Below are 27,374 nucleotides of genomic sequence, written 5' to 3' on the forward strand. Positions count from 1 at the left end.
TTTAATAGTTTTTCTGCTGCATCTTTAAACTGATATTTTACCAGAGTTTTATGAAAGAATATAATTAGATTAAATTAGACCGTCTTCAAATGATTGCACAAACCAAATTTTAGGCTTTTGAATGGCTTGAATTTGATTTGACGGCTAAAGGAATGTGCACATTTTATGAAATGAAATAAATCGTGAAACAGTGCGTATTTTTTATGCTAGCAATAAAAGAAGAAAATAAAAGGGAGGTAACACAATTTCCTGACTACTATATCTGTTACATCGAGTAATATACAAATTAGACATTGTTTCAGCTTGCTCTGCAAACTATTTCGTATATATTTTGCCATAAACGGTCTGCCTACTTAGTAGTTTGATTGTGTAATTAAATGAATGAAACGGTGTGGAATTTCGACTGCTGAAATTAATTCTCCGCCCATCAAAATCATTCCGCAAAGCGTCCATTCCAAACTCTAAATAAGATCATTTGTATGGATTGTGGTCAGACGAAATGGAAATTCCTGTACACCATCTGATTCTCCTCCCGAATCAACATCAGTCAACGCAGATTAAATATTTATTCTCCACTAAATGACGCATTTAGATGGATGGTCATTCAATCATCTTTTTCATTGGCAATCAAGTTTGACACGAGCATAGACAAGGTAATAAAATGTTTGGAATCAACCGAAATTTCTTATCAATAATGCCTGATCAATGAATACTGTTGTCTTGAAGCTATCCAGACGATGACTTCCAAACTGAATAACATTTTCATTGAAAAATAGAACTGTAAAGGTGGAAAATGGACCTCCCTTAGAAACACAAAGAGCAGTGGTGGCTCAGGAGCGTTCGTCTTTCAATGAGGTGAACCTGGTTTGAATCCCAGCAATGGCTGGTTCATGCGAATTCCGCATTCGGCTTACACCGACCACAGTGCTGACATAAAATATCCAGCTCCAACTGGCCGTCAATAAGATTTCAAAATGGACACACACTTTCGCCCACTAAAATATCTTGCATATATTTTTATCGATTACGCAATGATCCTGTTCTTTCTATTCATGACGTTAATATATCTATTGTGTCGGAAACAAAATATTCAGGCATAATTTTGACAACAAGCTCACTTTTCTGCCCCATGTTCTTTATCTTAGAAAACGTTGCGAAAAAAATTTATATGTGTTACGCGTTCTCTCAAATACTTTGTGGGGTGAGGATCCCATCGCCTTACTCAGAGTCTGCAAAGCGTTGATATTATCACGCATAGATTACGCTTACGCAGTCTATGGTACTGCAACTGCTTTAAATTTGAAGCGGTTAGATACAGTGCATCATACTGCTATGCGAATCAGTAGCGGTGCTTTTCGAAGGTCTCCAGTCGAAAGTTTATATGGTATATGTAATTTTTTATCTCTCTACTTTCGTCGAATGCAGCTCTGTCTTACATTTTACTTCCGTGTTATGTCATCTATCTCCCATCCTCTTCGATGTGAGGTTATTCCACTAAGATTACGACGATTACGTGATGCTCGACCCTCGTGCCTTTGTATGAGTTCAGTCATTCAATTTCTGTTAATCTCAATCAGCCGATCAGCTTCTTAACAAACCTTGGATTATTCCTTCGTATCACTTTCCGTCTCCATTTGCTTCATACAGAAAATCCAGTATAGCTCTTAACCTGAATATTCAGCTATTCATCTCTCATCGTCATAAGTAATCTCAGTATGTTTCCATTTTTACGGATGGGTCAAAATCTGCAGGGCATGTTGGATGTGGAATCATTATAGCTGATTGAACATTCAGTTATATCGTACCTGCCATATGTTCTGCATTTATTGTTGATGTTGTAGCCATTCTCATAGCTCTGACGACTCATCTCATTTGCAACAACCGCGCGAAAGTATTGCATTTACACTGACAGCCTAAGTGAAGCTCATTCTATTTTATGTATCATCAAGCATATGTTGGTTAGCCTTCACAAAAATGCTTTCAATATTGTATTCTGTTGGATCCCCAACCATGTTGGTATTTCAGGTAATGACATGGCTGATTCTGCTGCTCGATCTGCTACGACTCCATTAACTTTCCTTTTCTGACATGAAGAATTATATACGACATTTTACTATATCTTTGTGGCAGCAACACTGATATTTACAAATTGAGAACAAACTGCATACTATTGAATCCACGTTAGAGCTTTGGCCTGTGTTGCAATTGCGCAGAGCAGATGTCAAGCTCACCAGCCTACCTATAGGACATACTCGGTTGACTCATCTTCATTTGCTGTTCGGAGAACCGCCCCCTCGATGCGATACTTGTAACGTTTTACTTTCAATTCATCATATTTTAATTACTTGCCCGTGTTTTTACCAACATCGCCTTACCTTTTTTGGAAGCTCGATTTTATGTATAAAAGACTTATTATAAAAATCCCCATTCTAACATCTTTACATTTTTACGTGCCATTGGAATTCTAAGTTGTCTATAACTGTTTCATATTTCTTACCATTTTAGTAAATTCACCATGAATTTTTATCCATTTTAATGTATGTAACTTTACGAGAATGTATCTTATCTGATTTTATACTTGTGCTTTACTTTGTGGGGAATTATATCTATGGACTATGTCAACCATCATCTATCAAAAGTTACCTCAAGATAGAATCGAGTTAACATGTCTTATATACTAGTTATTTGGTATTTAATATTTGTAGTGATAGTTACGCCACATCACTCCCCTTCCAGAATTTTATCTGTGATAGATTTCGATGAACAAATTCCTCTAGTTGATTTTTGCGGTTTATTTATTTATATCAACTTTTGTTCATCACATTTTCTTCATTTTTTTTCTGTTTTGTTTATAGCATTTCGCTCATTTTTTCTATATTGTTTATTATCGGGAGACTTAATTTACTTCACCGGATCTTTTTTTTTTCTTTGAGCAGTTTATTTTAATTAAATCAACTGTTTTTAATGTGGATCATCCATCAATATTTGCAAGTTCTTATAACGTCCGGTTCTCCATTGTGGGGATTTTAATCTTAGACTATATCAACCTTCATCCATATAAGGTACCTCTTGATAGATGATGGTTGACATAGTCCATGAATATAATTCCCCAAAATGGTGACCCGGACGTGATGGATACAAGTTAACATATCTTATATACTAGTTATTTGGTATTTAATATTTGTAGTGGTAGTTATGCCGCATTACTCCCCTTCAATATCATTTTTTTAATGACCGGGTCACCAATGTGGGGTATTTAATATTTGTAGTGGTAGTTACGCCACGACTTAACCCCTTAATCTGTTTTTAAAACCGTGTGTTTGGCGCAACATATTCTTCTTTTGGACCTTGTGCCACAAAACATTCTGCATTCAATTCAATTAAATTCATTTCAATTCATTTCAATTCAATTCCGATCATCACTGAGTAATTTGGAATTTAATTTGACGTCCTGCTATTTCAGAGTCAGAAAGATCCCACACGGTAGGGGAGCATAATGCGGAGACCGGGCAATTATTACCCTCTGATCTAAAGTGAGGTAGTGTACCATCAGCATATATGGCAGTACTTTTACTTTCGTTACTTGTACCGCCGGTACAAGTAAAAAGTACGTACTTTTACTTGTACTTCGTTACTTTTTAAATTTAGTACTTTTACTTGTACTTTCGTTACTTTCTTAGGGAAAAAGTACAAGTATTTGTAACGGAAATGTCGAATGAAATCGTTACTTTTTTCTAAAACTTGGAAAGCTTTCTAAAAAAAAAAAAAAAAAAAAAATTAAAAAATGCTTATGTTTTTTTAATTTATAAAATTAATGTGCAATATGTATGCATTCACAGCTAACTTCGTGTTTAAATACCTTGACCTTATAAAATTGTCATCCCTGAAAGGGAAAAGACGGCTCTTTTGAAGAAGAGCTTCATAGTAACATTATTAAAACAACAGTTTGTAAACCTTTAAACAAAGCTCTTTTAGATGGCGTGCGCGAAAGGTTTCGCGATGTGAAATTGCAAGACGATTTATTGTTTGCTGCAGGTCTGGTACCTTGAATCAAATTTAATTGGTTGGAAGAAAAAGGTAGGGATGAGGCTACAAAAAATTGGAAAGAATTGTCCAAACTGAACAGCCTGCTATAACTAATAACGTAACAGAAAAAAACAGGGATTTTAAATTTTCTAAAGCTGAAAACATCATGCCAATCACCAGCGACAAAAGAATTTATGGCATACATGAGCTCAAATGTCGAAACCGAAAGCATATCAATTTTGAATCGATATCCAATCGTAAAAAAATTATATGTGAAATATAATACTGCAGTACCTTCTAGTGCTCCCGTGGAGCGCTTATTCAGCGCGGCTAAGCACGTTCTGAGAAATTCTCGCTGCAGACTCAGTGACCCCACTTTCGAAATGCAATTATTTTGAAAAATGAATAAAAATATTAATTAGCAAGTTATTTTCATTCATTTTTGAGTTTTATGCATTTATTTAATACATTTTAAATAAAAAATGTTGGATTTTGTTATTACGTTTTTCAATTTTCTTTTTGAACTCACTAATAATACATTTTTGTCTTAATACATTTTTTACTAAATGCATTTTTACCTAGTACATTTTTTACTAAAATTATGTTTATTCCCGACCTTGTCAAACAACGCCCAGTCAAAACTCTATAAGAACTTCAGAACTATTTGTGCTATTGAAAACTATTATAATTACTATTTTAACTTACTATTTTAAATTACCGCTGATACTAAAATTCGTTTACAAATTTTAATTATTCCGTTAGGCAGAAATGTTCGGAAAATGATTTTCTCGCATGACTTTAGCATTAGCCATTGTTACAAATAAAACTGTAGACTGTTCTGTTTCAACTTATACTGTACATTCTATTATTTTTTACTAGCTCAAAGATCACAAAGCTATCTGAAACCCCGTGTTTGCTTTGTGCTTTTAAAACGAGTTTCTACAGAGTAAAACAATTTTAAATCAATGGTAATTTAAATAAATAAAAATAATAAACTAAAAATTAAAATCAATAGATAAAATTTCTTTTTCGTGCAAATCCATAAAAAGTTTGATATTAAAATTATATTTGATTTTAAAATTATATTAAACGACTATATTATAAAATTAAGTTATAATATTCTTCCGAATTTAAAAATAAATTAATGTCCATAACTTTCAAAATTAAAAATAATTAAATAAATAACAACAATTTTGCAAACACATTAAAGATCATAAGAATATTATTCAATAAAGTTTTAGGTTACTTTGAATTTTCGATTTCCTAGAAATGTACTTTTAAATCGTTACTTTTTTTGTTTAGTACTTGTACTTTTACTTGTACTTTTTACTCGTTACTTTTTAAAATAAGAACTTTTTACTTTTTACTCATTACTTTTTTTAAAAATACTTGTACTTTTACTCGTTACTTTTTAAAAGTAACGTTGCCATATATGACCATCAGCATGCTTTACTGTTGTATTCGGGTCACCGTAAAAGATGAATACCAAACCGTAGCCAAACATCCATTATTGTAAGTTGTAGTGCGCCATTAAAAAAAAAAAAAGAATTCAGTTCTTTGTATAGTTTTTTTATTAATGTGGTGAAGTGTATTGTTTTGTTTTATTTCATAATTTAGATAAATATAGATTATACATTTTGATAAAATTTAAATTATTTATTTGTTTATTTAACATTATTTATCTGATTTTGTTTTAAAATATATTATAAAGTAAGTTGCTTTGTAATCGTCGATTTTAGTGCATATTTTTCAAATGCTTGTCCGAAAAAAGTTAACAAAAGACATATATATAAGTCACTTATAAATATTTAATTGGGAAAACCATACGAAAAACATTATGAAAAACTGAATAATCCTTATCAAGAGAAATCACAGTATGGTTAAAAAGATTAAAATTGTATTGTTTGATTAAATTAAAAGACAACTTCATTCAGTTATAATTGATATTCAAGCTGATAAATACGCATTTACTCTGATAAGCTTTGATAACAATCAGAAGCAGTTTGATAGCTGTTCTGTTTTTTTGACTCTTAAAAATAACATGTCAACTCTATTTAGTATATTTTTTGGGATAAAAAAGGGAATACATGGAAGGGAATCACCCATTCATGGTGTCAGGATGAAGTGAATTTAAGAATTCTGAAATTGATTTTCATTTCCATATTCGAATCGATTATTTTTGAGGAAGAAATTTTAACTCCCAGTTCACAACGAGCTAGAGAGAGAGGGAGGGGGTAAAAAAAAGAAGAAAAAAAGGAGGGGGCGACTTAATGAAGGGTATCAACAGTGCCATTAACAAAGTAATTAACGTTTTCTGGGTTTGTAATTAAGTTTTCTCCCCACATCTTCGAATTAGTTACGGAGAGGCGCCACGAATCTCGAATGGATGCTGTCATTTGACATGTTGATCAAGAAATTGAATTTAATCACTGAGTCAACGATGTCATTTGCAGCAATTAACTTCCACTTCGACTCCATGTGCTGCACCTGGAATAGCAACTAGCTAAAGTAACAGCTCTGACTTTTATCAAACGCTAAGTGGAAAAAAAACTATTTCTAATGGGGTTTTTTTCCTACTATTTACTATTTTGTGTAGAAATTTTTGCCAGTTTATTAACAAAAAAACATTAGAATTTATATCGTTGGTGAGTTTTTATTCAGGACACAGCTCGAAATGCGTGTTCGAGAATCTGGATACAGCTCGGAATGTGTAATTAAGAAAATAGATACATCTCGATTTCCATGTATTACAAAATTGACTTAGCCATTTAAGAAAATGAAATCGTATTTCTAAGTTTTCTTATGAAAATTGTATTTTTTTTAATGAATCAATGAATGGGGCCATATAAATTTCGATCTGTCTCTTAGTCTTTTTGAAATCATTTTAACAATTCTTTTTACAAGAGTCATCAAGTGTCCTGCATGTGGTACTAAATTAACGTTGTACTAATTTAGATTTTTTTCAAACCACTTAGTGTTCTGAATGACGAAGATAAGTTACATCTTCAATACGCCCAGTCGCCGCCGCATGCCCCTAATAATCGCGATTAGTGTTTCAATAAGTTAGAAAAAAGTAAGAACGGCATTCCTCGTTTAATTCTTTAAAATTCGGTTGAGGCATGTTTCGAGCTGTATCCATTTTGTTAAAAAAGGTATGTAGAGCTGCGTCCAGAATAAGGAGAAAAAATTTTTTTAAAAATAACTCACCAACTATAAACTATACCTGTGTTTCATAGTTTCCGTTGGCATCAAAGCAGACACTTTGTGCACATTCATAATTAAAAAGAAATGATACGTTAGTGATGTCATCACATTTGGGCAATCTAACGTCAATGAACAAATCATACATTAATGAATAAGATGACTGGGATAGCCTGGCTGGTAGAGCGGTGGGCCCATGTCCAAGAGGTCGTGAGTTCGATATCCGCCGGTCGAAGACTCTCCGTGTGGTAAATTTTGACTGGCGCGAGTTAAATCCGTCGGGTCACAAAATCCTTCATGCTCCCATAACAAATCATACCTCTAGGGGTACTGAAGGATCGTTCTCTGGTTCAGGTCAAGATTACGAGCTGTGAATGTGTGAATGAGTCCGTCCTATAATCGGGTTGTAACGCGTGTGTGACTGAAATCGTATTCTTGGCCGGTGATCGCGCCACTGAAAAGCATGAAACGCACCCTCTGCCTTAAATACGTTTAGATAAACAAAGCAGGATTTCTGGATTAGCAAGTCGCATTGGAGACAACAACATGAATAAAATGACTTTAATACCAATAAAAAAAAAAGGGAAAAATTCTTTTAACATTCATTTAAAACAGATAGCCATATGTTTAGCAGTAAATTTAGAGAATTGCGTTTTGAAGTGAACAACTGAGATTACGAAATTCTGAAGCATGCTTATGGTGTTTATCTATTAGACTTTAAAACATAACTAATATAAAGTGCTGATGTCGATCCTTTAGTTTCAACTGATTAAGCAACATCTTTCACTAGGTTATATTCATTCTACCTAATGATGATGCAGTTATTCCTCTTTTAACAATAGATTGCCTAAGGAAGTTATTTTGACTGCTTTTAATTTCAATTAGAAATACAATGATGCATATTATGACACAATTTCTTAGAATTTTGTGACTTTTTGTGCAACATATAATTTTTTTTACTGTTAATATTTACTAATAACTTGTTATATAACTGTAAATAATATTAAAAAAATTTCAAAATATTAATTCCAAGCAAATTTATTTTACGCATTCACAATCCAGTCATTTTGACTGCTTTTGGGCAATATACTAATTTTCCGTCTTTCTAGTGTTAATGTAGTTCCTGTGATTTTTTTTTTTTTTTTTTTTTTTTTTTTTGAAGTGGAATAAGTCAAATTGTAACAATTTTATGAAATCTCTTACTATCCTACTTTTATATTTATAATCATATATTAATGAAGCCGAATTTGGATTATAACAAGCAAATGAATTATAACTAATATTATTCGCTTAGCATGAAAAATTTCTTCTCTCTGCTTGAAAAAAATAAATAAAACTATTTGACAATCAAAAATCCAATTTAGTTACTAATTAAACGTGTCATGTAATAGTAAATTCTGATTTAAACTTTTTAACTTAAATATCTTTTATTTAGTTAAACTTTTTCTTAAATCTTAAACAACTTTATTAAGTTACTTTTTAAAAAAAAAATTTTTTTTTCGCTTTAAAATATATTATTTACTGCTTATGATCCATGTACTTTTTAAACTAAAAGAAATATATAACACTTAAAGTTCGCTTAGCTAAAAAGCTAAGCAACTTTACAAACTAAATTTATTGGTTTACAATAGAAAGTTCTACTAATACAACGAAAATTAATTATATCAAATAAATGCAAAGTTTAATTTAAACAAAGTTGCTAAGTTGTTTCCCTATCCATATCCATTAAAAGAGTGATTTTTTGTTTAAAATTTATAATGTATCGTACTGAACATTTTAATAATAAAATCTCCATGATAAACATTTTGGCCAAATCTCAAGGATTTTGAGTTTTGTAAAGGTATTTCTCTTAAGGTGCAAATATATATTAGAGGCAAAAATTAAATGAGTTTACATATTGTCCTGATTTTTGAATGTACGATCTTTAATTTCGAAATGTTTAAAGAAGTGCCGTGATGGCTCAGGGGATAGAGCCTTCCAGGGAGCAGAAACATGTTCGAATCACAGTGATGGCTGGTCGTTGCGAATTCCGGCTTGCACAGGCCACAGTGCTGACGTAAAATATCCTCAGTGGTAGACGGATCATGGGTTAGAGTCTCCTTGCTGTCTAACTAACCGTGGGGGGTTTTCTTTGGTTTCCTCTTCCTGTAGCGCAAATGCGGGTTAGTTCCATTAAAAAGTACTCCACGAAGGCAGATTTCTCTTAGTACTTGATCCAGGAGTTCCCTTGTCTTCTGAATTAGGTTCAAAATGACAAGGCTACGGAGTTGAACATTAGTAAATCCAAAAATTGGGTCAGCTGTTCATCAACGGTTATAAAATAAAATATTTAAAGAAGTGAACTTGCCGGAGGCAGCTAGTTTATAATATTAATAATGCAAAATAATGAATTTGTAGCATTTTTGCAGAAAGGTTTCAGAGTTAGAGTGCATTTTGTTCTTATGAAAGAGATACGCACAAAAAAAAAAAATAAAAATGAATGACCTTTTCAAAATAAGCCTATTCATTTAGCATATTCAGTTGTAATATTTTGAGGTGATTGTCTTTGCATCATTCCTGTTAAATGTAAGCAGATTATTTGTACTGTCTAAAATCTTGTTTTTAAGGCATTTGATTCTCAGTAGGAGAGAATTTCACTGCGTTTAAATTGTACCTTCCTTTTTAAAAAGATTTATTTCGATGACATCCATAACTGCCCAGAAAATTGGATTCGAAAAAGGTCTTAACCTGTTAATTGCATTATCGATAATGACGTGAATTGCTGTTGATCTTTGGATTACAGTTAAACCTTGCAACAAAAAACTTCCTTCATTTTTACAAAATTCTTATTTGAAATAAGTTTAAAATTTTTTTGTTTCAAAATGTTGCACTATGGTGGAGTATGTATCCCGTGTCACACTCGCTTGTTTCGATTCGAGCAATCTTTGTATTATATAACCACTGCACAATACGTGTCCTGAAAAATACCATGACAAAAATCATTGCTGTGATAATATAAAACCTTCTACTATCACCAAAAAGTTCTATTCAAATCTTTCTACCTAATAAAATATATTTCAAAATGACATCGATGGGAAAACTTCTCAAAACTGTATTTTGCCGACTCTTTCCTTGATCAGAGTCTTCGCCTAAAGTTTTATTTTCCAGTGTTTGATCAGACTGCACTTTCTCCGATGATTCCCATCTACTCTAACTTCTCATTTATACGAAGACTGAAAACAGTGACATGAAAGCGGTATTTCGACATCACAAGCCGGAAAAATTCTTGTCAATTTTTCATCATTCACATCAAGTCAGGAACTCCATCTTGCAAGGATAGGCAACAAAAAAAAAGTTTCATGAGATGCAAGGAGCTAATCATCACATAACCTGATTTCTGACTGCGATTTTTTAATCCAGCGGTATTTAACAATCCACTCTACAGAGGCGGGATAGCCTGGTGGGTAGAGCACTGGGCCCGTGTCCAAAATTATGGCCGGAAACATATGAATTATTCTCATTCTATGATAAATGTTAATACTTCTAGGCCTCTTTTCTGAAGTCCCAATCCTTTATTTTTAATTCGTTTTTGATTTAACAGTATTCTCACTTTTTTTCCAAATGATGTTTCTTTCTACTTAAGACAGACGGCAGCACAATAAACAATTTACCTAAAATATGCCAATGAAAATAATGGGAAAATAAATAAGAATAAAAATGTTGTCAAAAATAATTAGGAAATAAATATTTCTTTCTTACATTTATTTAAAAAATATATGTATTTTCTGAAGTTTGCCTCTTCTAGCTTAAGCCGCCCTCTTGAATTTACTAAGAGAAGGTCTTTTCTTATTCTTGCGATGTTAAGAAAATGTGTTTTGCAACATTGACTCCAGTCTTTATTTGGAATTAACTTAAATTTTGATAATCTCTTCTTTGACGATAGAAATCTTCTGTCAGGAAATGGTTGAAACATGTTTCATCATTGATTTCCAGTTAAAATATGTGTTCTCTAACTAGTCGAAAAAGCCTGGATAGACAATTAATTATATAATGGTTATAATATCAAAACTATTAAAGCTCATGGGGCTCAGAGCTCCGGTAGAGTTCTCTAGCTTGTCAGAACATTTTGATTCCTCTTCACACAAAGCGCATAAATATATTTAACTATTAATTAATTTAGATACGGATATTCGTGATAGTTTTTAAATACTACTTTTTCGAATATCATCTAAAATAAATGAAGTGATAAGACAAAAGAAAACGTAAATATTAACTTCCAAACTGAGATTATAAGTCAATTAAAACTGAGTTTGATTTTTTGTTATATTAGCAATCGTTTTTATTTTCTCATTATTCCTACAAACATGACTCAAACGACCCTTTCATCCAGTAAACAAAGGGTAAATAAAGATAAACATCGTAAAAAAAAGCAGAATTTATGAGGGACAAACAGCCTCTGCTCTGTAAAGAAGAGGAAACAAAAAATGACACGAATATTTCACTTTTAATTCTAGAAATGTGGCATATTTTAAACGTAGCAAACAGAATATAGAAAAATGATAGTGTTCGGGAAAATGGGTGGCGATGATGTATATTGAGAGAGTAAACAAAAAATAATAATAACAGTTCCCCATCGATTAAACATGACTGTAAATTTTCTTCATCAAATCGTCTAGGAGAAATATACCGTACAGTGCACACAGAAAAAAATTTTCAAATTTAAAAAAAGTTGTGTACGTAAAATTCGATTTCTCAAAAAATAGTCGTCCTATTTTGTTTTAATTCTGTAATTTGCCCAATAAATCTATATACGTTAAAATACTGTAAATCATTGTAAACCTTTCACTTTATAATATTTTAGACTATCTATCTATCTATATTATATAAAACGCTAATACGTACGTATGTATGTATGTATCAATAAAACCGATGATATTTCTTTTCTCGTGCTGGCAGCAGTTTTCATTTTTTATTGATTGCATTCGGCGCGCAAGAGCACGTAGTGAGCAACCAGATAACAATAACCAGAGTGAGCATTATCAGGTTGTTCAATTCAGATTCATGCACTAAAAACATGACAATATTTAATTTAAACTCAATTGGGTATACTATAGCCTACGTCACAGGTTGTGTTATTCCTACTAAATTTAACCCATGAACAGCATTTTCTGCGAGCCTAACTTCAAGTCACAAATAAACAAACGAAGTGTTTGATCGTTTAAATAGCTGCTGGCCAGATTTTATTGCATTATAAAGAAAAGTAATTGATATTCGATTTTTGATTAATAATTGATTTATGTGGATAGTGGCATAGAATTTAGCATTGCGTCATGGTAAATGTTATTCCTACTAAGTGGAAGTAGTTGTGTTTTTTTAATATTATACCCAATAAGGAATTAATTAATTAATTGAAGTGAGAATGCTTTAAAAGACCGCTGTTGAATTGATATTTTTCTACTGGGAGCTACCTAAACGTCTAAAAAACGGTTAAGTGTTTGTATTGAATGCATTGAATTTTTTTATATTTCGCGTTTATTTATGCATTGAATTTTCACGCTTTAAAATGCAGAGTATTAGTGAAGCAATATTTGATAATTTATTTTGCTAATATGTTTCTTATTTAGCTAATGATTTGATTTTTTCACCATGTACAATCTAGATAGCTAATATACTTTTTTAAAAGCCAATAAGAACATTGGTAGAATTCTTCTACATAAGTACAATACTATGTCTTTGATGATAAAATACTATGTCTTTGATGATAATATATTATGTCTTTGTGCTAGAACATTGTGTTCATTGGCGAGCGATACCAGCGAGCCATGGTTCACGGCGTGAACCACATAGGATTGCGTAGCAATTCTCGGGGATGGCGAGCGTTAGCGAGCAGGGGGCGGAGCCTCCTAGTTATTAAATAAAATAATAGAAATGTAATAAATAATTATTAAAAATAATTTTTTGCATGGGATCTTCACATAAACGAATTATATAATTCTGTGCTAACATTCTTCAATTCGCTCAAATAGCTAATACGCAAAAAGAAAAATTAACTTTAAAGGGTTCAAACTTTCGACCGCTCTCCTGGTCAAACTATTCAAACCGAGAAGTCCGAATCCCCCAAACATTTAGAGTACATCTTTGTGTCGTTTTGAAATATAAAAAAAAATTCGTCTACATTTATTAATTAACATACTTGAGGTCACTCATTTTAACCATTACGATTGAATCCTAATACGTGAAGAACGCTGTTGCTTTTTTCACACCGGCACATATAGCTCTATTAAACAAAACACATACACATTTGTACAACTTGCTACCTCTACTCTAATTCATTCTAACACCTTCCCTTTTCAAGAAGAAGCGAGAAACGTTTATGAGCAAAATTTTCTTTTGTTCCAATCCTTCTTAGTTATCTTTTGTTCTAAAATCCTTCACCACAACCCTTTTCAATTTCGGAATTAAACACAAAGCAGTGTAAATTCGAACTTAGCTGAGAAAAGTATGTCTCATTTTAAAACTGCACGAATTGTTATGCTGCTTACAAAACATTGCTTCTCTCGTTTTCTTTACTGGGAGGCAAATTTTAACGCTCACTTTTCAGGAGAGAATATTTGGGATTTTTCATCTACGTTTCGTGTAAGAAAATTTTTCATCATTTTTTTTCACTCCGTTTGGAAAAACAGATTTAAAATAAATATCGATTCTTAAAACAAAAGTTTCTGAAGCATTACAGTTCAACTTAAGTCAGAGAAAGAAATAAGTGCTCCAAATCTTACCAAGTGTGTTGACACTTTAAAAAATTAAATTATTTAATTTGAGAATATAAGGTGCTTAAAAAATGTATACGCTTTATATTATTTTTACATTATAATAATTTTATTCTTAAAATAACTTTCAAATTTCATTTTTTTTTAAATCCTGGGATTGAGTTTGATTATTTTGATGAAAGAATGTTTTTATGTAAAGTGTAGTGATGGTTAAAAAAAAGCAAAGCTTCCTGTTGTTGCCGCATTCGACAAAATCGAATGCTTTTTAAAAAAAAGAAGCTGAATAATGATTTCCGCAAATGTATGAAAGCATTTCAAAATAATTCGTTTTATTGAAAAGAAAAATCAGAAATTTTCGAAATATGCTGTTTTTAATTGTTAACATTAGTGCAACAATTTAGGTTATACTTCTTACCTAACAGAATATTTTTTTTCGACATTGCTGATTTTTATATATACTTATCTAATTGCTTACAAGCATATCGACTTGAATTATACGTTTCTAAAATGAATATGCATTTTAATGGGAAGACATTGCAGGTATTTAATGAATATCATCAGACTCAAAACATCTTCTTTCGTGATCAAATGACCCTTGTTGAAATGGTGCGATCAAAAGAAACAAATCCATTCACAATTTTGTAATTATCGGCTCTCAAAATAACCTTACTTGAATAATGTGACGACAATTCAGAGCATTATTTCTTTTTAAGAACTATTTGAAAATGTGTACACATTTCGTTTCATTTCTATTTTTAATGAAGATGACATTAAAGTTTTAGTTTAGAGTGAAAATTTACAATCTATGTATTGATGTAAAATAAATAGATTGATATTTAAATATTTTATTATAACTTGCGTACTTTTGGAAGAAAAGAAACTTTTTGGAAACAAATTGAACTTAAATAGTGATTAAATGATATTATTGATTAATTCACTTACGATTTGTTAAAATTCATAATAATATTTTGCTTGTGCTGTATGTTTGATGAACAAACAAATTTTATTTCAAGAAATATTGTATCCTAAATGAATGATTCTAGAAAAGGTGTAGTAAAAATAACTTTATTGACTCTTGCGATATCTGATTGTCATTATAAATTTTAGCGTTGCTGAATATAAAAATGGTGGCAGCTACTTCATACCAAGTAGTGTAAAAGAACATTCTTGGTGCTACACTATCCTCAGTTCTTGGTGTGGTGAAACAAGAGTAATGTATCACTACCATTACACGCATTTGGTGTAAAGTCATTGCCACAAATTTTGTTAAAATTTATTTTTAAAATTTCACACAATTCAAATGGAATTAAGTCATGTAATATAAATCATTGTATTGCATATTTGTGTCACGATATTATTTAGAAGGAGGTTAAATGGTCATGTTCAACACTATCGTCCGCTGGGGTCAGTTTACCCAGCTCTTAACTATTGGTCACAAAAGACCCTGTCGATGACTGTCAGTTGGAAGGAGAAAAAAAATAATTTCTAGACTCCGGTGGACAGAATTGATTGATGGTCACTCAATATATTTTCGTTGTCATTTCTGCCTATAAAAACTGAAAATCGTATGACGTTACCTCATTGGCTCGGGTCACCATCATGCGTCCTTCTGTTGAAAAGGGCTTTAAACATTCTTGATTCTCTTGTTACTGCGTTGAGAAGGGAAACAAATCATTTCTTCAATGAACAGAATAAACAGATCCATTCAAAATAAACATATTTATGTTTTTTTTTCTTCTTTCTTTCAAGTACTTTTCTTTCATACTTTATTGGAGATGCCTGTTTTTGAGAATGCGTCCTTCATCCCCCCACTATCATGATGATGATGATGTGAGGAAGGCGTTATTTGCAATCTGTTACTTATTCAGAAATGCCTTAATGAGACTCATAAGGGAAGAAGCCCCCTTTCTGCCTAAAGAGAGAAAATTAACCAACATTCCCGAGAGGGGGGGAGGGAAACACCCTCGGACATTCTGTCGAAATGCAAATGGGAAGGGAGGAGAGACAAAAAACACCCATTAGTGCGTGAGAAAATAATCGAAAAGCAGATGGGAGGGTGGGAGGGGGGGGGGACTTCTTAAAAGGCACTCATTTTAATGTCTTCTAATAATAGAATTTTTATTAAGAAATCAATTTAGTTTAGAAGTTATATTAAATTAGTTTTCTTCCAAAATTCGCTTCCTCTTCTAAGTGCACTTAAGAAGAAAGTAATAAAGTTAATTGTATATTCAAATGAAATGAAAAACCAAAATCCATTTTGCAAAGTAGTGTAAGCAATGGTCGGATGTAGCTTACTACAAGTGCAACTACTGTAGTGCGCTACCTTTTTTTCGTAGTTAGTAGTGTAGTGCGCTACTTTCTTAAAAAAGTAGTGTAGTGAGAGGAGCGATACAAAGGAGAAAAAAAAAACAGTAGTTTGTATCGATTCCTGGCAAACTACTTTTAACGTTAGTTTAGAATAAAAAGAGGGCTCTTAATGCAACTCATTTGATGATGTTCGAGGGTCCGTCAAGGGATGAGCGTTGATAGGAATTGCGTATAAACTAACCATTATAAAAGAATAGATAATGAAAGACTTCGGTCACACTTTCACACGCGAATGCAGAATCGCGAAACATTTATACTATTTCAAAGGAAGGAAACGCATTACTTCCAAATCTTTTAAACAGACTTTTCATTTTGATCCAGTGTTGAGCGCGGTATAGCCTTCTTTGGTTCTTGCTCAAAAATATTTAAGCAAACTATAAACTCGTCACTTTAATCGCATTCCAATTTAACTAAACTACTTATTTCCTTGGTCTTTTTTTTTCCTTAGAGATTAGTAAGATTCAGTGAATCTCCGGTCATGCACCTGCCCCCACCCCCCTTTAATATTTCCTGCTCGTTTTCTTGAGAGTGAGAAAAGTCGTATTGAAGGGGTTAAAAAATGACTTTTGTTGTAGTCATTGATTTTCCCTTCTGATGCTTGAGATTATTTTATCCTCTGATCTGAAATCTTAATCTAAGATATTTGGTTTTAAAATTGGAGAGAATGAAGGTGGAAAAAAAAGGAGTGATCGGAATCAAGATAAAATTTTCATTCACTTTTTTACTATATTCATTCATTTACTATATTCATTCTTACTTATATTCATTCACTTTTTATTAAATATAATATATTTAATTATTAAATATAAAAAATATGAAATTTATAAGGTATAAAAAAAATGACTGGTTCTTTTACTTTGTAAGCATAATGCGAGCGATGAGATCCCAAAATGCGGCCTTTATCCGACGTTATAGGCTCTAAGTAACTCTCCTCTGTATCTCGGGAGGGTTCCTATTAAATTTCATCTTAAATGCACAAATTAATTACCATATTTGAGATCACCCCCCGTGAACCATTAAATTTGAGTCTTCCTAGTATGCTAAAATCCAACTATTAGATCAAAATCTTTTCAGCTTGTTTCTTTTTTTTTTTTCTTTCCTGTGCGCACTATACAAAGATAACCTTATATCATTCAAACAGTTAAAAATGGAAACTGCTTTTATCCATCTTGAGTTAAGTTTTTTATATTTTTAAAAATTTCAATATAAATGATAAGAGGGGAACATCTCCATCCTATTTTTTTTTTCGTAATTTTTTTATATTAACTTATGCGAGAGCTTTTAAAATGACGATTTCGAAAGAGATAAATAAATTTTCTCACAACAATTGATGATAACCATTTAAAACAAAAAGTAAGAAAAGAAATTCGAGAAAAAGAGCTTATTGAAATGACTTCGGAGTTGAATTGAAATGATTTCAAAGAAGAAGGGGAAAAAAACCTGGCGGGAACTCATAAATAATAATAGCACTTTACCGCCCATTAAATTTCAACTCTACTTTTCTCCGGTCTGCAAAACGGTATTTTTTACTAGAGGTTTAACAGTTAATAATACTTATTTAATATATTTTTTTTAATTCTGCCTCAGTCCTTGCTAACCTCCTTCGTAATTTCAAGTCTTATAATTTTTCTCTACAAAACGAAATATAACACAAAGTTGAAAATCCAAAAATAGCGGCGTCGCTTACAATTTCTCAACATAGATGAATTATTCAAATATCTCTTTCATATTCTTCCTGTGTATTGGGAGAAGTTGCTTTTCTTATATCTAAAACAATAAAAAGACATGAAATTTAAACTCTGCTCTTGTGACAAACTAACTTGTTAAGGAAACACAGGAATAACTTATTAGAAATGGTTTGTTTAAAGGCGAATGAAAGAAGTAAATCCCCTTTGAATCTAAAAAAGATTCTATGTTAATTTATTATTGCACGTCATAATGATTTGATTCAGCCTTTTTTATTTAAAATTCATTTATGTGTTATGTTCCATTATACATAACTGCTTCATAAATCATATTCTTCTTTTAAATCATAAACAACTCTCTAAGAACACTTGAATACATTGAGACATGAGTTATTACACTACAGTTCATAATGAAGGGTCATATTTTTGTATAAGATGAAAGAATAATACTTATCTGTGAAAAAAATTTTATAAATCAATCCAAAACGATAAAATAAAACGATAAATTCATAGCCTAACTAGTCGTTAGGCTTTTCACCCTAATCGGGTTCATTTGGCCGAAGAGCATTATTATTTTGCCATGCATTTAAATAAAGAGTGTAAATGTTTTAGTATTAGAATGGAAACATTTCTCTGTGGACACTTCTTGTATTAAAGGAAGAGATGTCCCACCTTCAGGACAAATGATTGTGGAGACCCCTAATAAAGAAAACTGTTATTTTTATTAATATAGATTATTCACAATTAATATAATTAGTCAGCTTCAAATCCTCAAGAATAAATTAATTGAAATGAATAAAATGTCATTGAAAATGTAAAGTGATGCAATTCATATTCTAGGGTTTTAAATAATTTATTACTATCTATGTCACGGAAAAACTTTCTTTTCGGGATGTAAACGTTTTTAGATAAAAACATTACATAATCATTTCTAAAATTTAATGAGCGTAACTAGTAATTTAATATATGATTTAAAAATTAAACTTATGAAACAATTGTCGCACGAACCACTTAATGTATGAAGTTTTTCTTTTTTTCTGTAAACCATTCGTGCTGTTTTTTTTTCGTTTTCCAAAACAAAATATTTTAAAAAACAACTTTATCAACTTAACAGTTAAAGTGGTGCAATACTTATTTTATTTTACAACCGTCGTTGAACAGCCGACACAATTTTTAGTTTACGGCTACCAATGTTCAACTCCTTAGCTTTGTCATTTCGAATCCAATCCAGAAGGAACTCTTGGATCAAGTATTGGGAGAAATTTGCCTACTTGGAAAACTTTTTCAGGTAATTAGCCCGCGTTACATGGAGAAGAAAACACACGGTTAGGCAAGGGAACCCGTCTACTACTGAGGATATTTTACGTCAGCACTGTGGTCAGTTCGAATAGATCAACTATCTCTGGGATTCGAACCAGATTTGGGAATCGAGCGTTCGCTATACTTACTAAATTTCTTTCAAATTAATACGCTATGAACTTATCAAATTATTTAAATTATTTACAATGATTAATCTTTTTGAAATTGTGTTAATCCATATATATTTACTCATTGAATGAGGCTTGTTTTACAATATTTCAATACTGTATTTATTATTTATTACTTGATTTCCAAAAAGGAATTTCAGTAGCTGGGTCGGAATCTTGGACCCCTTGATGTGAATTTCACTTTTTGAGTATTTCACTATTTCTATGGAATTATTTAATCGGATTAAAAAAAATTCGTGCATTTATTAAACTCATTTATTCAAAGATAATTTATACAAAATATCATTTTTAAAATTATTTTCATTGTCTATTTAATACATCAAATTTGAAAATAAGATTCAAAAAGTAGTTTCGATTGAAGAGAAAATGATGATGCATCTGTCAAATAGTTCCTAAATAATGAAATTTCAAAAAAATGTGTTTTCTTTAAAACGAGAATCATTCCATAGATTCCGTTTAAATTTTATATTTTGTCGCTTTAAATATAAAATTATGTGAAAGTTTGTAGTCCGTGCATTTCAAACTTTATCAGAACATCGTACAAGTAATATTAAATTATCTGAAAAATAGCATTTTGACTGAAGTTATTTTTAAGTAAACTTGTTTTACAATTACGTGCAAAAAATATTTTTATCAGCTTAAACAGATATATAATGAAATACGCAGAAAGTAAAATGAACTTCGAAGAAACGAAACTTTCAATTGCTCTCCTCAGTTGTGAGACTCTATTTTTCCAAACAGTGGTAAACTTCCCCTTCTTGATATTCATAAATCTAATTCCCTCGGGAAGGAAAAGGTATATTTCAGATGAAATAAGTTTCTGTGTCTAATAAGGTCATGTCAATTGTCGTGTGTAAAAAATGAATTTAAAAACTCTCGAATCATTAAGGTTGCACCTAAGCCATGGAAATCTGATCATTCCATCAAGAACAATTATTGAGGGGGACGAAGTTAAAATACTCAGAATAATGAGTTAATTCACATACGAAAAGAAGAAAAAAAATTCCATCGATCAAAATTTGCTACCAGAATTTTTCAATTTCTTAATTGCCATTTAACTCATTTGAATTTAAATCAAAGAAAATCATGAAGTTTTTCCCTATTTGTCTAAAGATCCCTATTTGGGACTTTGAAAAATTTCCAATTATTGAGGGGACCCCACCGTACCTCCCGCAGACTTTCAATCAAAAGTTATTTCGCTCTTTCAATAAACAGTACGGAAAAGAAACCCGTATACTACTGAATAACCTTTAATCTAATTAAATATCCAACTTTTTTGGAGAACTCAATTTTTCAGAAACTATTTGACCGGTTTCGTTCAAGTTTTGAATTTTGCCATATTAAATTACATTCTTTAAAAATATGCAAAAAATTGTATCTGACACTTGCAATTTAATTTTTTTTCCCGATTTCTTATAAATAAAGTAGTTAAAAATAATGTTAAAAATTTGAAAATAATATAATAATTATTAAAAATTATTTTTTGTACAGAATTTACTTTGGATAAACGAATTTTATAAATGTGTGCAAAAATGTTTTAGATTCGCTTAAAAAATTTCTCAATATATAGAGAGATACGCAAAAAGTAAAATTAACATTAAAGTATCCAAAGACTGCTCTCTTGACCCAACTATGACGGTTCCCCCCCCCCTCATATTTTTAAGGAAAGAAATTCAAACCCGTTACGGAAGGAAAAAAAAACATTTCTATAGAGATGGTGCGTTTTTGTGTCTTTATTTTATAACCTAAAATATTAACGCCGCTAATTAATTAAATATTTGTGTTCACCTGTTTGAAAAGTTATTCAGGGTGTTTTGAATAAATTCTGTTTATTTATTTATTTATCATTTTGTTGCTCACTGCACACAATCTAGATCAGTGGTCGGAAGTAAGGCACTTCAAGTAGTGAAAATACTGTAGTCGCTACTTTTTTTAGTAGTTTGTAGTGTAGTGCGCTACTTTATTAAAAAAAAGTAGTATAGTGAGTAGTGCGATACAGAATACCCCCCCCCCCCCAAGAAAGAAACTGTAGCTTGTAGCAATTCCCGGCAGCTACTTTTAACCGTTAGTTTAGTAAAGAAACATGGTTCCATTTTTCGAATTTGCTGTGTAGGAATCTTCAAAGGTCCGTCAATGGATTCAATAAAAATGAACCAATTAGCGATACAGTTGAGCGTCTACAGGAATTACGTTTCTAAAATCATGCGTGACTCATATTTAAAGTAGCCATTACGAAAAATGAACAATTAATCATTTTGGTCACACGTATTTCCGTAATTTTTTAGAGGAAATGAAAGAGCTTCAAACAATTGCAAGTATTTAATAATTTCACATTTCTTAAATTCACTGTCGAGAAAGACATAAAAAGTGGAAGATCAAATGAACAAAATCGGAAAGAAAAAAAAATGTTTTGGAATGGCTCATGTAAACATTAATAAATTTTTCTTAATTATTTGTTTAACGTAAGCCAATTTCTTATTCAAAACTGATTTGAACATAAGTATAATTTAAGTTCTCTAGCAGCAAAGTTGGTGTCCGCAGTGAAGTAATTACTAAATTCAAAAGTAGTCAAGTACATTTAAAAAATAGTAGTTGTAGTTCACTACATTTGTAGTGAACTACAAAAATAATGTAGTTTTTTCGACCACTCATACAGCCTTAAACTCATTTCGTTGTTATTTTTAGGCTGTCCCTCGGACAAATGTGACGTTCTGGAAGAAGCAGACGAGATCGCCGAGGTCAATGGAAGAATGCTGGACAATTGGATCTTGACCGACATTTCGGACTTTCTCCAAAGGGTGAGGAAAGTTTTTTATTATTTTGTCTCCATTCGAATCAGGTGGCTGAACAAAGACATTAATCTTATGGTCACCGCAATGAATGAATGAAGGAAGGAAAATACTTTTTTGGCACTGAAAGTAAAAGATCTATTTACTGAACGGATATGACGCAATCTAAAATTATTGAAAAATAAATGTAAAATTAGTATGAAGTTCATAAATGAAACTTTTGAAACTCATGGAAGGGGGCCAAAGTGTTTCTTTCTTCCACTCAGTAATATTATACTTTTTTCATCGGAAAATTAATACTTTTGCATAAAACTCTTTGTTATATTAACCAGGATTTATGAAATTTTTTACTGAGAGGAATCACCCATTAAGCATTGAACCAAATTCAGTGAGTTTATTCATTTGTACTGTACTCCAGTTTAAGATCATTCACTTTAAATTTTAAGACCTAGAATAATGTAAACATTTTATCACACTAATAATATACATAAAATAATGAAAATGAGTTTAATAAACTTTTCGTAAATTAGCTTTAAATATGTGTTAGCCACTTGAAAGTTCACTCATCAGCACCGCTGAGGGAATTATGTATTAATGGAAAAGTTCATTTTAAAATATATTATCCAATCTTCGCAAAATAATAAACACCGCAGGCCGATGCACTTCTTCGATAATTTTTAGATTTTGATTGACTCTTTTATTTTACGGACGAAAATGACATCCCACACACATATGTCGTAGAAAAAAGCAAAAAAAAAGAAAAGAAAAATGAATGGCAGTTACAGAAATTATTCGAAATTCCTTTGAAACTCTTAGTTAAAAATCTTTTGAAGGCTTCGATTGAAATCAATTTTCAATCCCGAATAATAATAGTGAAACAATAAATTAAAGTAATATCAAAATTGCTATGGTGACTCACAGTTTAAAAAATTTGATTGTAAATGATATCGGACCAACTGTCTCTTTTTTTTTCTAATGAAAAAGGGGATGATTTGAAAGAGTGAACTGAATATCTTCAATACAGGCTATTGAGGCATTGTTTCAGGTTTTCACTCTTAATCGAATGAGCATGAATCATAAGAGATAGTCAAGTAATTTTTAAAAAAATAGTTTTTTTTTACATATAAAGCATTATTTTTGGAGTACACGATCATGAAGATCGTGTACTCCAGAACCCTTGTAACTTCAAAACTATTAGTCTAATGAAGTGAAATATTATCTCATCTGTATAAAAAAGTTTTATTGAAAAATATATAACTTGCCTTTTTCGATGAAAATGTAGGATGGATCTCATTCGATTCAGCGCAAACAATATCTCACTTATTTATCTAAAAAGAAATTTAATTCTCTTCTTCACATCTCGAAAAAAAAGAAGGAAAGCGGTCACAAGGGAATGTATCATTTATAATAGCATAACAAAACTTCCTATGAAACAAAATCTTGTAGATTAACTTTTCTGAAGAAACTTTTAGGGTATTAATGACTGGATTATCTAGAAATTACCTGAAAATAATTTTTTAATTTTTTCAATCGTTAAGCAAAATAGATTAAAAAAAACAATTCAATATAAGAGTTGTCTTGTTTGTTAAACAAATATGCACATGAATGCATTCTTACTATTTATTAAGAGACGAAACCAGATATTTTTCTGGAAAAATAACGGACTTTACCATCGAAATAGGAAGGTAATAATTGAGTCAGAACAATTGTAGAACTTGTAGCGGTGCCCTGCTCCTATAATTTCACCTTTACTTGGTGATACAGAAAGCACTTGCACTCCAACTTGCAATGACTCATATTGAGAAACAAGTTTTCTACCAGCAGCCAACGCTACACATCAGTTTACCTCGTGCTCTGGTTGGTGAAGTATGGCTATCCCATAATCTTACTTTTATAACAAATCGGAAACTCATTGTTTTCAATTATAAAACTTGTTTATCCACATTCAATTCCATGTGAAAAAATAATCTTGATAATTATGTTTCACTTAATAGTGATCAAACATATTTAAGTTTTAAGGTATTCAAATTTTTACAAAATTTTTTAAATAAAGTAATGAAAAATAATAAATGAAGAGCTTAGAAGATGAATTGTCATTTTTTAAGAAATTGATATTTAATAATATTTAAATTTTTTTACTCTTATTTAAATAAATAACATTCATTTATGTAGCAAAATCTTTAGTTCCGAAAATACTAAGTGAGTGACGAAGTAAATAACACTATTTCAATAATTTTCGAGTGACAGAACAAGTCAACTTAGCAACAAATAGTCAACAAGCAATCCTTGAAAATCACTCGCTTATCATCGAATGCTAAGACGATGGGAGAAAATGGAAAATTTGAAACAGCAGTTGCAATAAATTAAGTAGAAATATAAATTGTTTTACGAATGAGGAATTAAAAAATAGAAAGAAAAAAAATAGCTCTTAAATATGGCTTCGACGGATAATTTTATTGTTTCTGGTTTACTATCAGACAGATACTAGCAGTTCATTTCTGCCCTGTTAATGAATTTAATTCTGAGCAAAGTCGTGTTGAAAATAAATATTATTTTGTGCTTAAAAAGCTTTTTCAATATTTTATGATCGTTTCAAGTTGAATACTCGTTATTAATAAGGGTTGAAAAAGAAACTAAATAATCAATAAATAGGTAATTGCTAACGCTACGAAATCATGCACAAAACTGAAAGAGATATGCAGATAAAATTTAACCAAGTTAAAACAATTCTAGTTTTTTTTTAATTTAATATTATTTGTAGCTTTCCTCAATCGCTTAACGAAATTAGATCAGAAATTCAATCGATCAAAATACCCCTCAGGGGATTTACCCTCTTTAGGTTAACACTGGGAGTCAGCCCCCGGGGTACCCTAGTGATCTGTCCTCCCTTCGTTTTCTTCTCCCTTTACTCCTACTTTCCCCTATCTCTTGTCGTGGTAGCCAAATTTACTGCTGAGAGCTTTTCGTCTGTGTTCAATTACCAACCTGTTGTATCGGACCCTGATGGGAAGAGACCACCCACGTGTTCCCCATGAGTGGAGACCCGTGTCCCTGGAAAAGAGGATCCTGGTAGTTAAGGGGTATCATGGTACTCCAACACACTGCTTTGGCCCGTGCTACAGGTAAACGGGAGGTGCAAATTGAGCAGTATGCCTCAACCGGCTAGTCACGAAGGCCATCTGCTGGCTGGAGTCAAGCCCGGGGTCACTTACTGGGCACCTTGTTAAAGACGGAGGCTGCTTCAGGGTGACTCATGGGCATATAGCTATCGGCCAGCAGCATCGATATTAAGTAACGAATTGGTGGCAGCAGCATCTTGTTATTTACACCCCCTAATTTGGACTCCGTGGTATGTGGCGACGCTGGTTGTAGAAGTGCTTTTACTTTCTATGGCTGAAGATAGTACCGTGTTGAGTTCCGCACACCAATACAAAAAACAGTGGAATATTCCTTGCACCATGTGATTATTGTCGTTACTTTTTGATGACACTGACAAACCCAAAAGCATCAAATACATATCTCCATTTCTGATATTCAAGGTTCTTCTTTCCATTCTGGAAGAAGTTGCCTCTGTAAAAAAGCTACGCTCAGGTGACCTCTTAGCTGAAGTCTCCTCTGCAAAACAGGCTACTATTTTATCAACATGCACCACCATGTGCTCATTTAATTTAACAGTCACACCTGATAGATCACTAAATATCTCTTGCAGCGTCGTATCAAAAACAGAATTCATAAATTATACAGAGGGCATGATATTAGAAAGCCTTCAACTCAAAGCGTTACACCTGTTAGAAGGATTAAGATTCGCAGGGATGGTAAACTCATCCCTACGAAGCACCTTATCCTCACTTTTATGTCATCCAAACTACCAGCTGACGCTAAAATGACTTTGATTAACTGCCCGGTTATGTCCCAAATCCTTTGTGTTGCTATCAATGTCAAAGGTTTGGGCATTCTAAAACAATCTTGCGGTGGTCGACCTGTAGGTGCCCGTTGCTCTAGTAATGACCATGAGGATATTTCCTGCGAACTGTCACCTTTTTGCAAGGGTGATCACGCAGCTCATGCCATAAGTTGTCTGAAATAGTCTTTGGAAAAGGAAATCCAGTCAATCATAGTATTACAAAACCTAACATTTAACGAAACTCGCCGAATTGCTCAGGCGTGATATATCCATCAAGTTGGCTGCTGGCTCTTGTGATACCGATGTTAAGGCCGATGGAACCAATTAGTTATCGCCCAATAGTTCTGACTTGCTGCCTCAGCAAGGTATTCGAGCGTATGATAAATTCTCGACTAGTTTACTTCATCGAGAAGAAAAAACTCATTCCTGACTTTCAAAGTGGATTTCGCAATGGCAGGTCGACTATGGATAACATTGTCTCTTTTGAATCACGTATTCGTAATGCTTTAGTCAGACTTAACCATTTCATCTCCATCTTGTTCGATATCGGAAGGCGTAAGATCGGACATGATAATATGGCATTCTAAAGGGCATTGTTTGATCCGGGCCTCCGTCGTCACCTATCTATGTTTAACAAAGACTTTTTGAGTCTGAGATATTTTCGGGTCAAACTGGGCAATACATTTTCTGACCTCTTCGTCCAATCTGAAAGTGTTTTACAAGGTAATGTTCTGAGTGTCATGCTTTTTATAGTTCATATTTCTCTCATCTTAAAAATTTTACCACCTACAGTTTTTGGCTCACTTTATGTTGACTATCTTAACATCTCGTGTTCAAGATTTGACTAGAGAGATTCAACTTCAACTTGCTGTCAATAACATTGTAGATTGGTGCGATGAAAATTGTCCTACCGTTTCACCCTCTAAAAGCTCATGTATACATTTTCTTCGACTTCACAAGGATCATATTATTCATATTCATAACATCGCTATACCCATCGTGATGAAAACGAAATTTCTTGGAGTTATTTTCGATCATAAGCTTACTTTTGTGCCTCATATAAAACAATTACGGAAAAGATGCAAAAAAGTCTTAAATATTTTACGGGTGCTTTCTAACACGGAATGGGGTGCAGACCGCACTGGGCTGTAGAAAATTTGCCAAGCGCT

The 27,374-nt window shown here is 32.1% G+C and overlaps 1 protein-coding gene across 2 annotated transcripts in view; it reads left to right on the forward strand.

Annotated features, from left to right (window-relative positions):
- Positions 1–27,374, forward strand: part of sdt (MAGUK p55 family member stardust) — a 176,593-nt gene that overhangs the window by 23,565 nt on the left and 125,654 nt on the right. For both annotated transcript variants that reach the window (XM_016049176.4, XM_071179143.2), the window contains exon 2: positions 22,198–22,310. In XM_016049176.4, coding sequence (XP_015904662.1) covers positions 22,198–22,310 — 113 coding nt within the window. The remainder of the gene's footprint in view (positions 1–22,197; positions 22,311–27,374) is intronic.

The sequence above is a fragment of the Parasteatoda tepidariorum genome, chromosome 6 (genome assembly GCF_982258835.1).
Source record: "Parasteatoda tepidariorum strain Cologne lab strain chromosome 6, Ptep-v5.0, whole genome shotgun sequence".
Taxonomy (NCBI): Eukaryota; Metazoa; Arthropoda; class Arachnida; order Araneae; family Theridiidae; genus Parasteatoda; species Parasteatoda tepidariorum.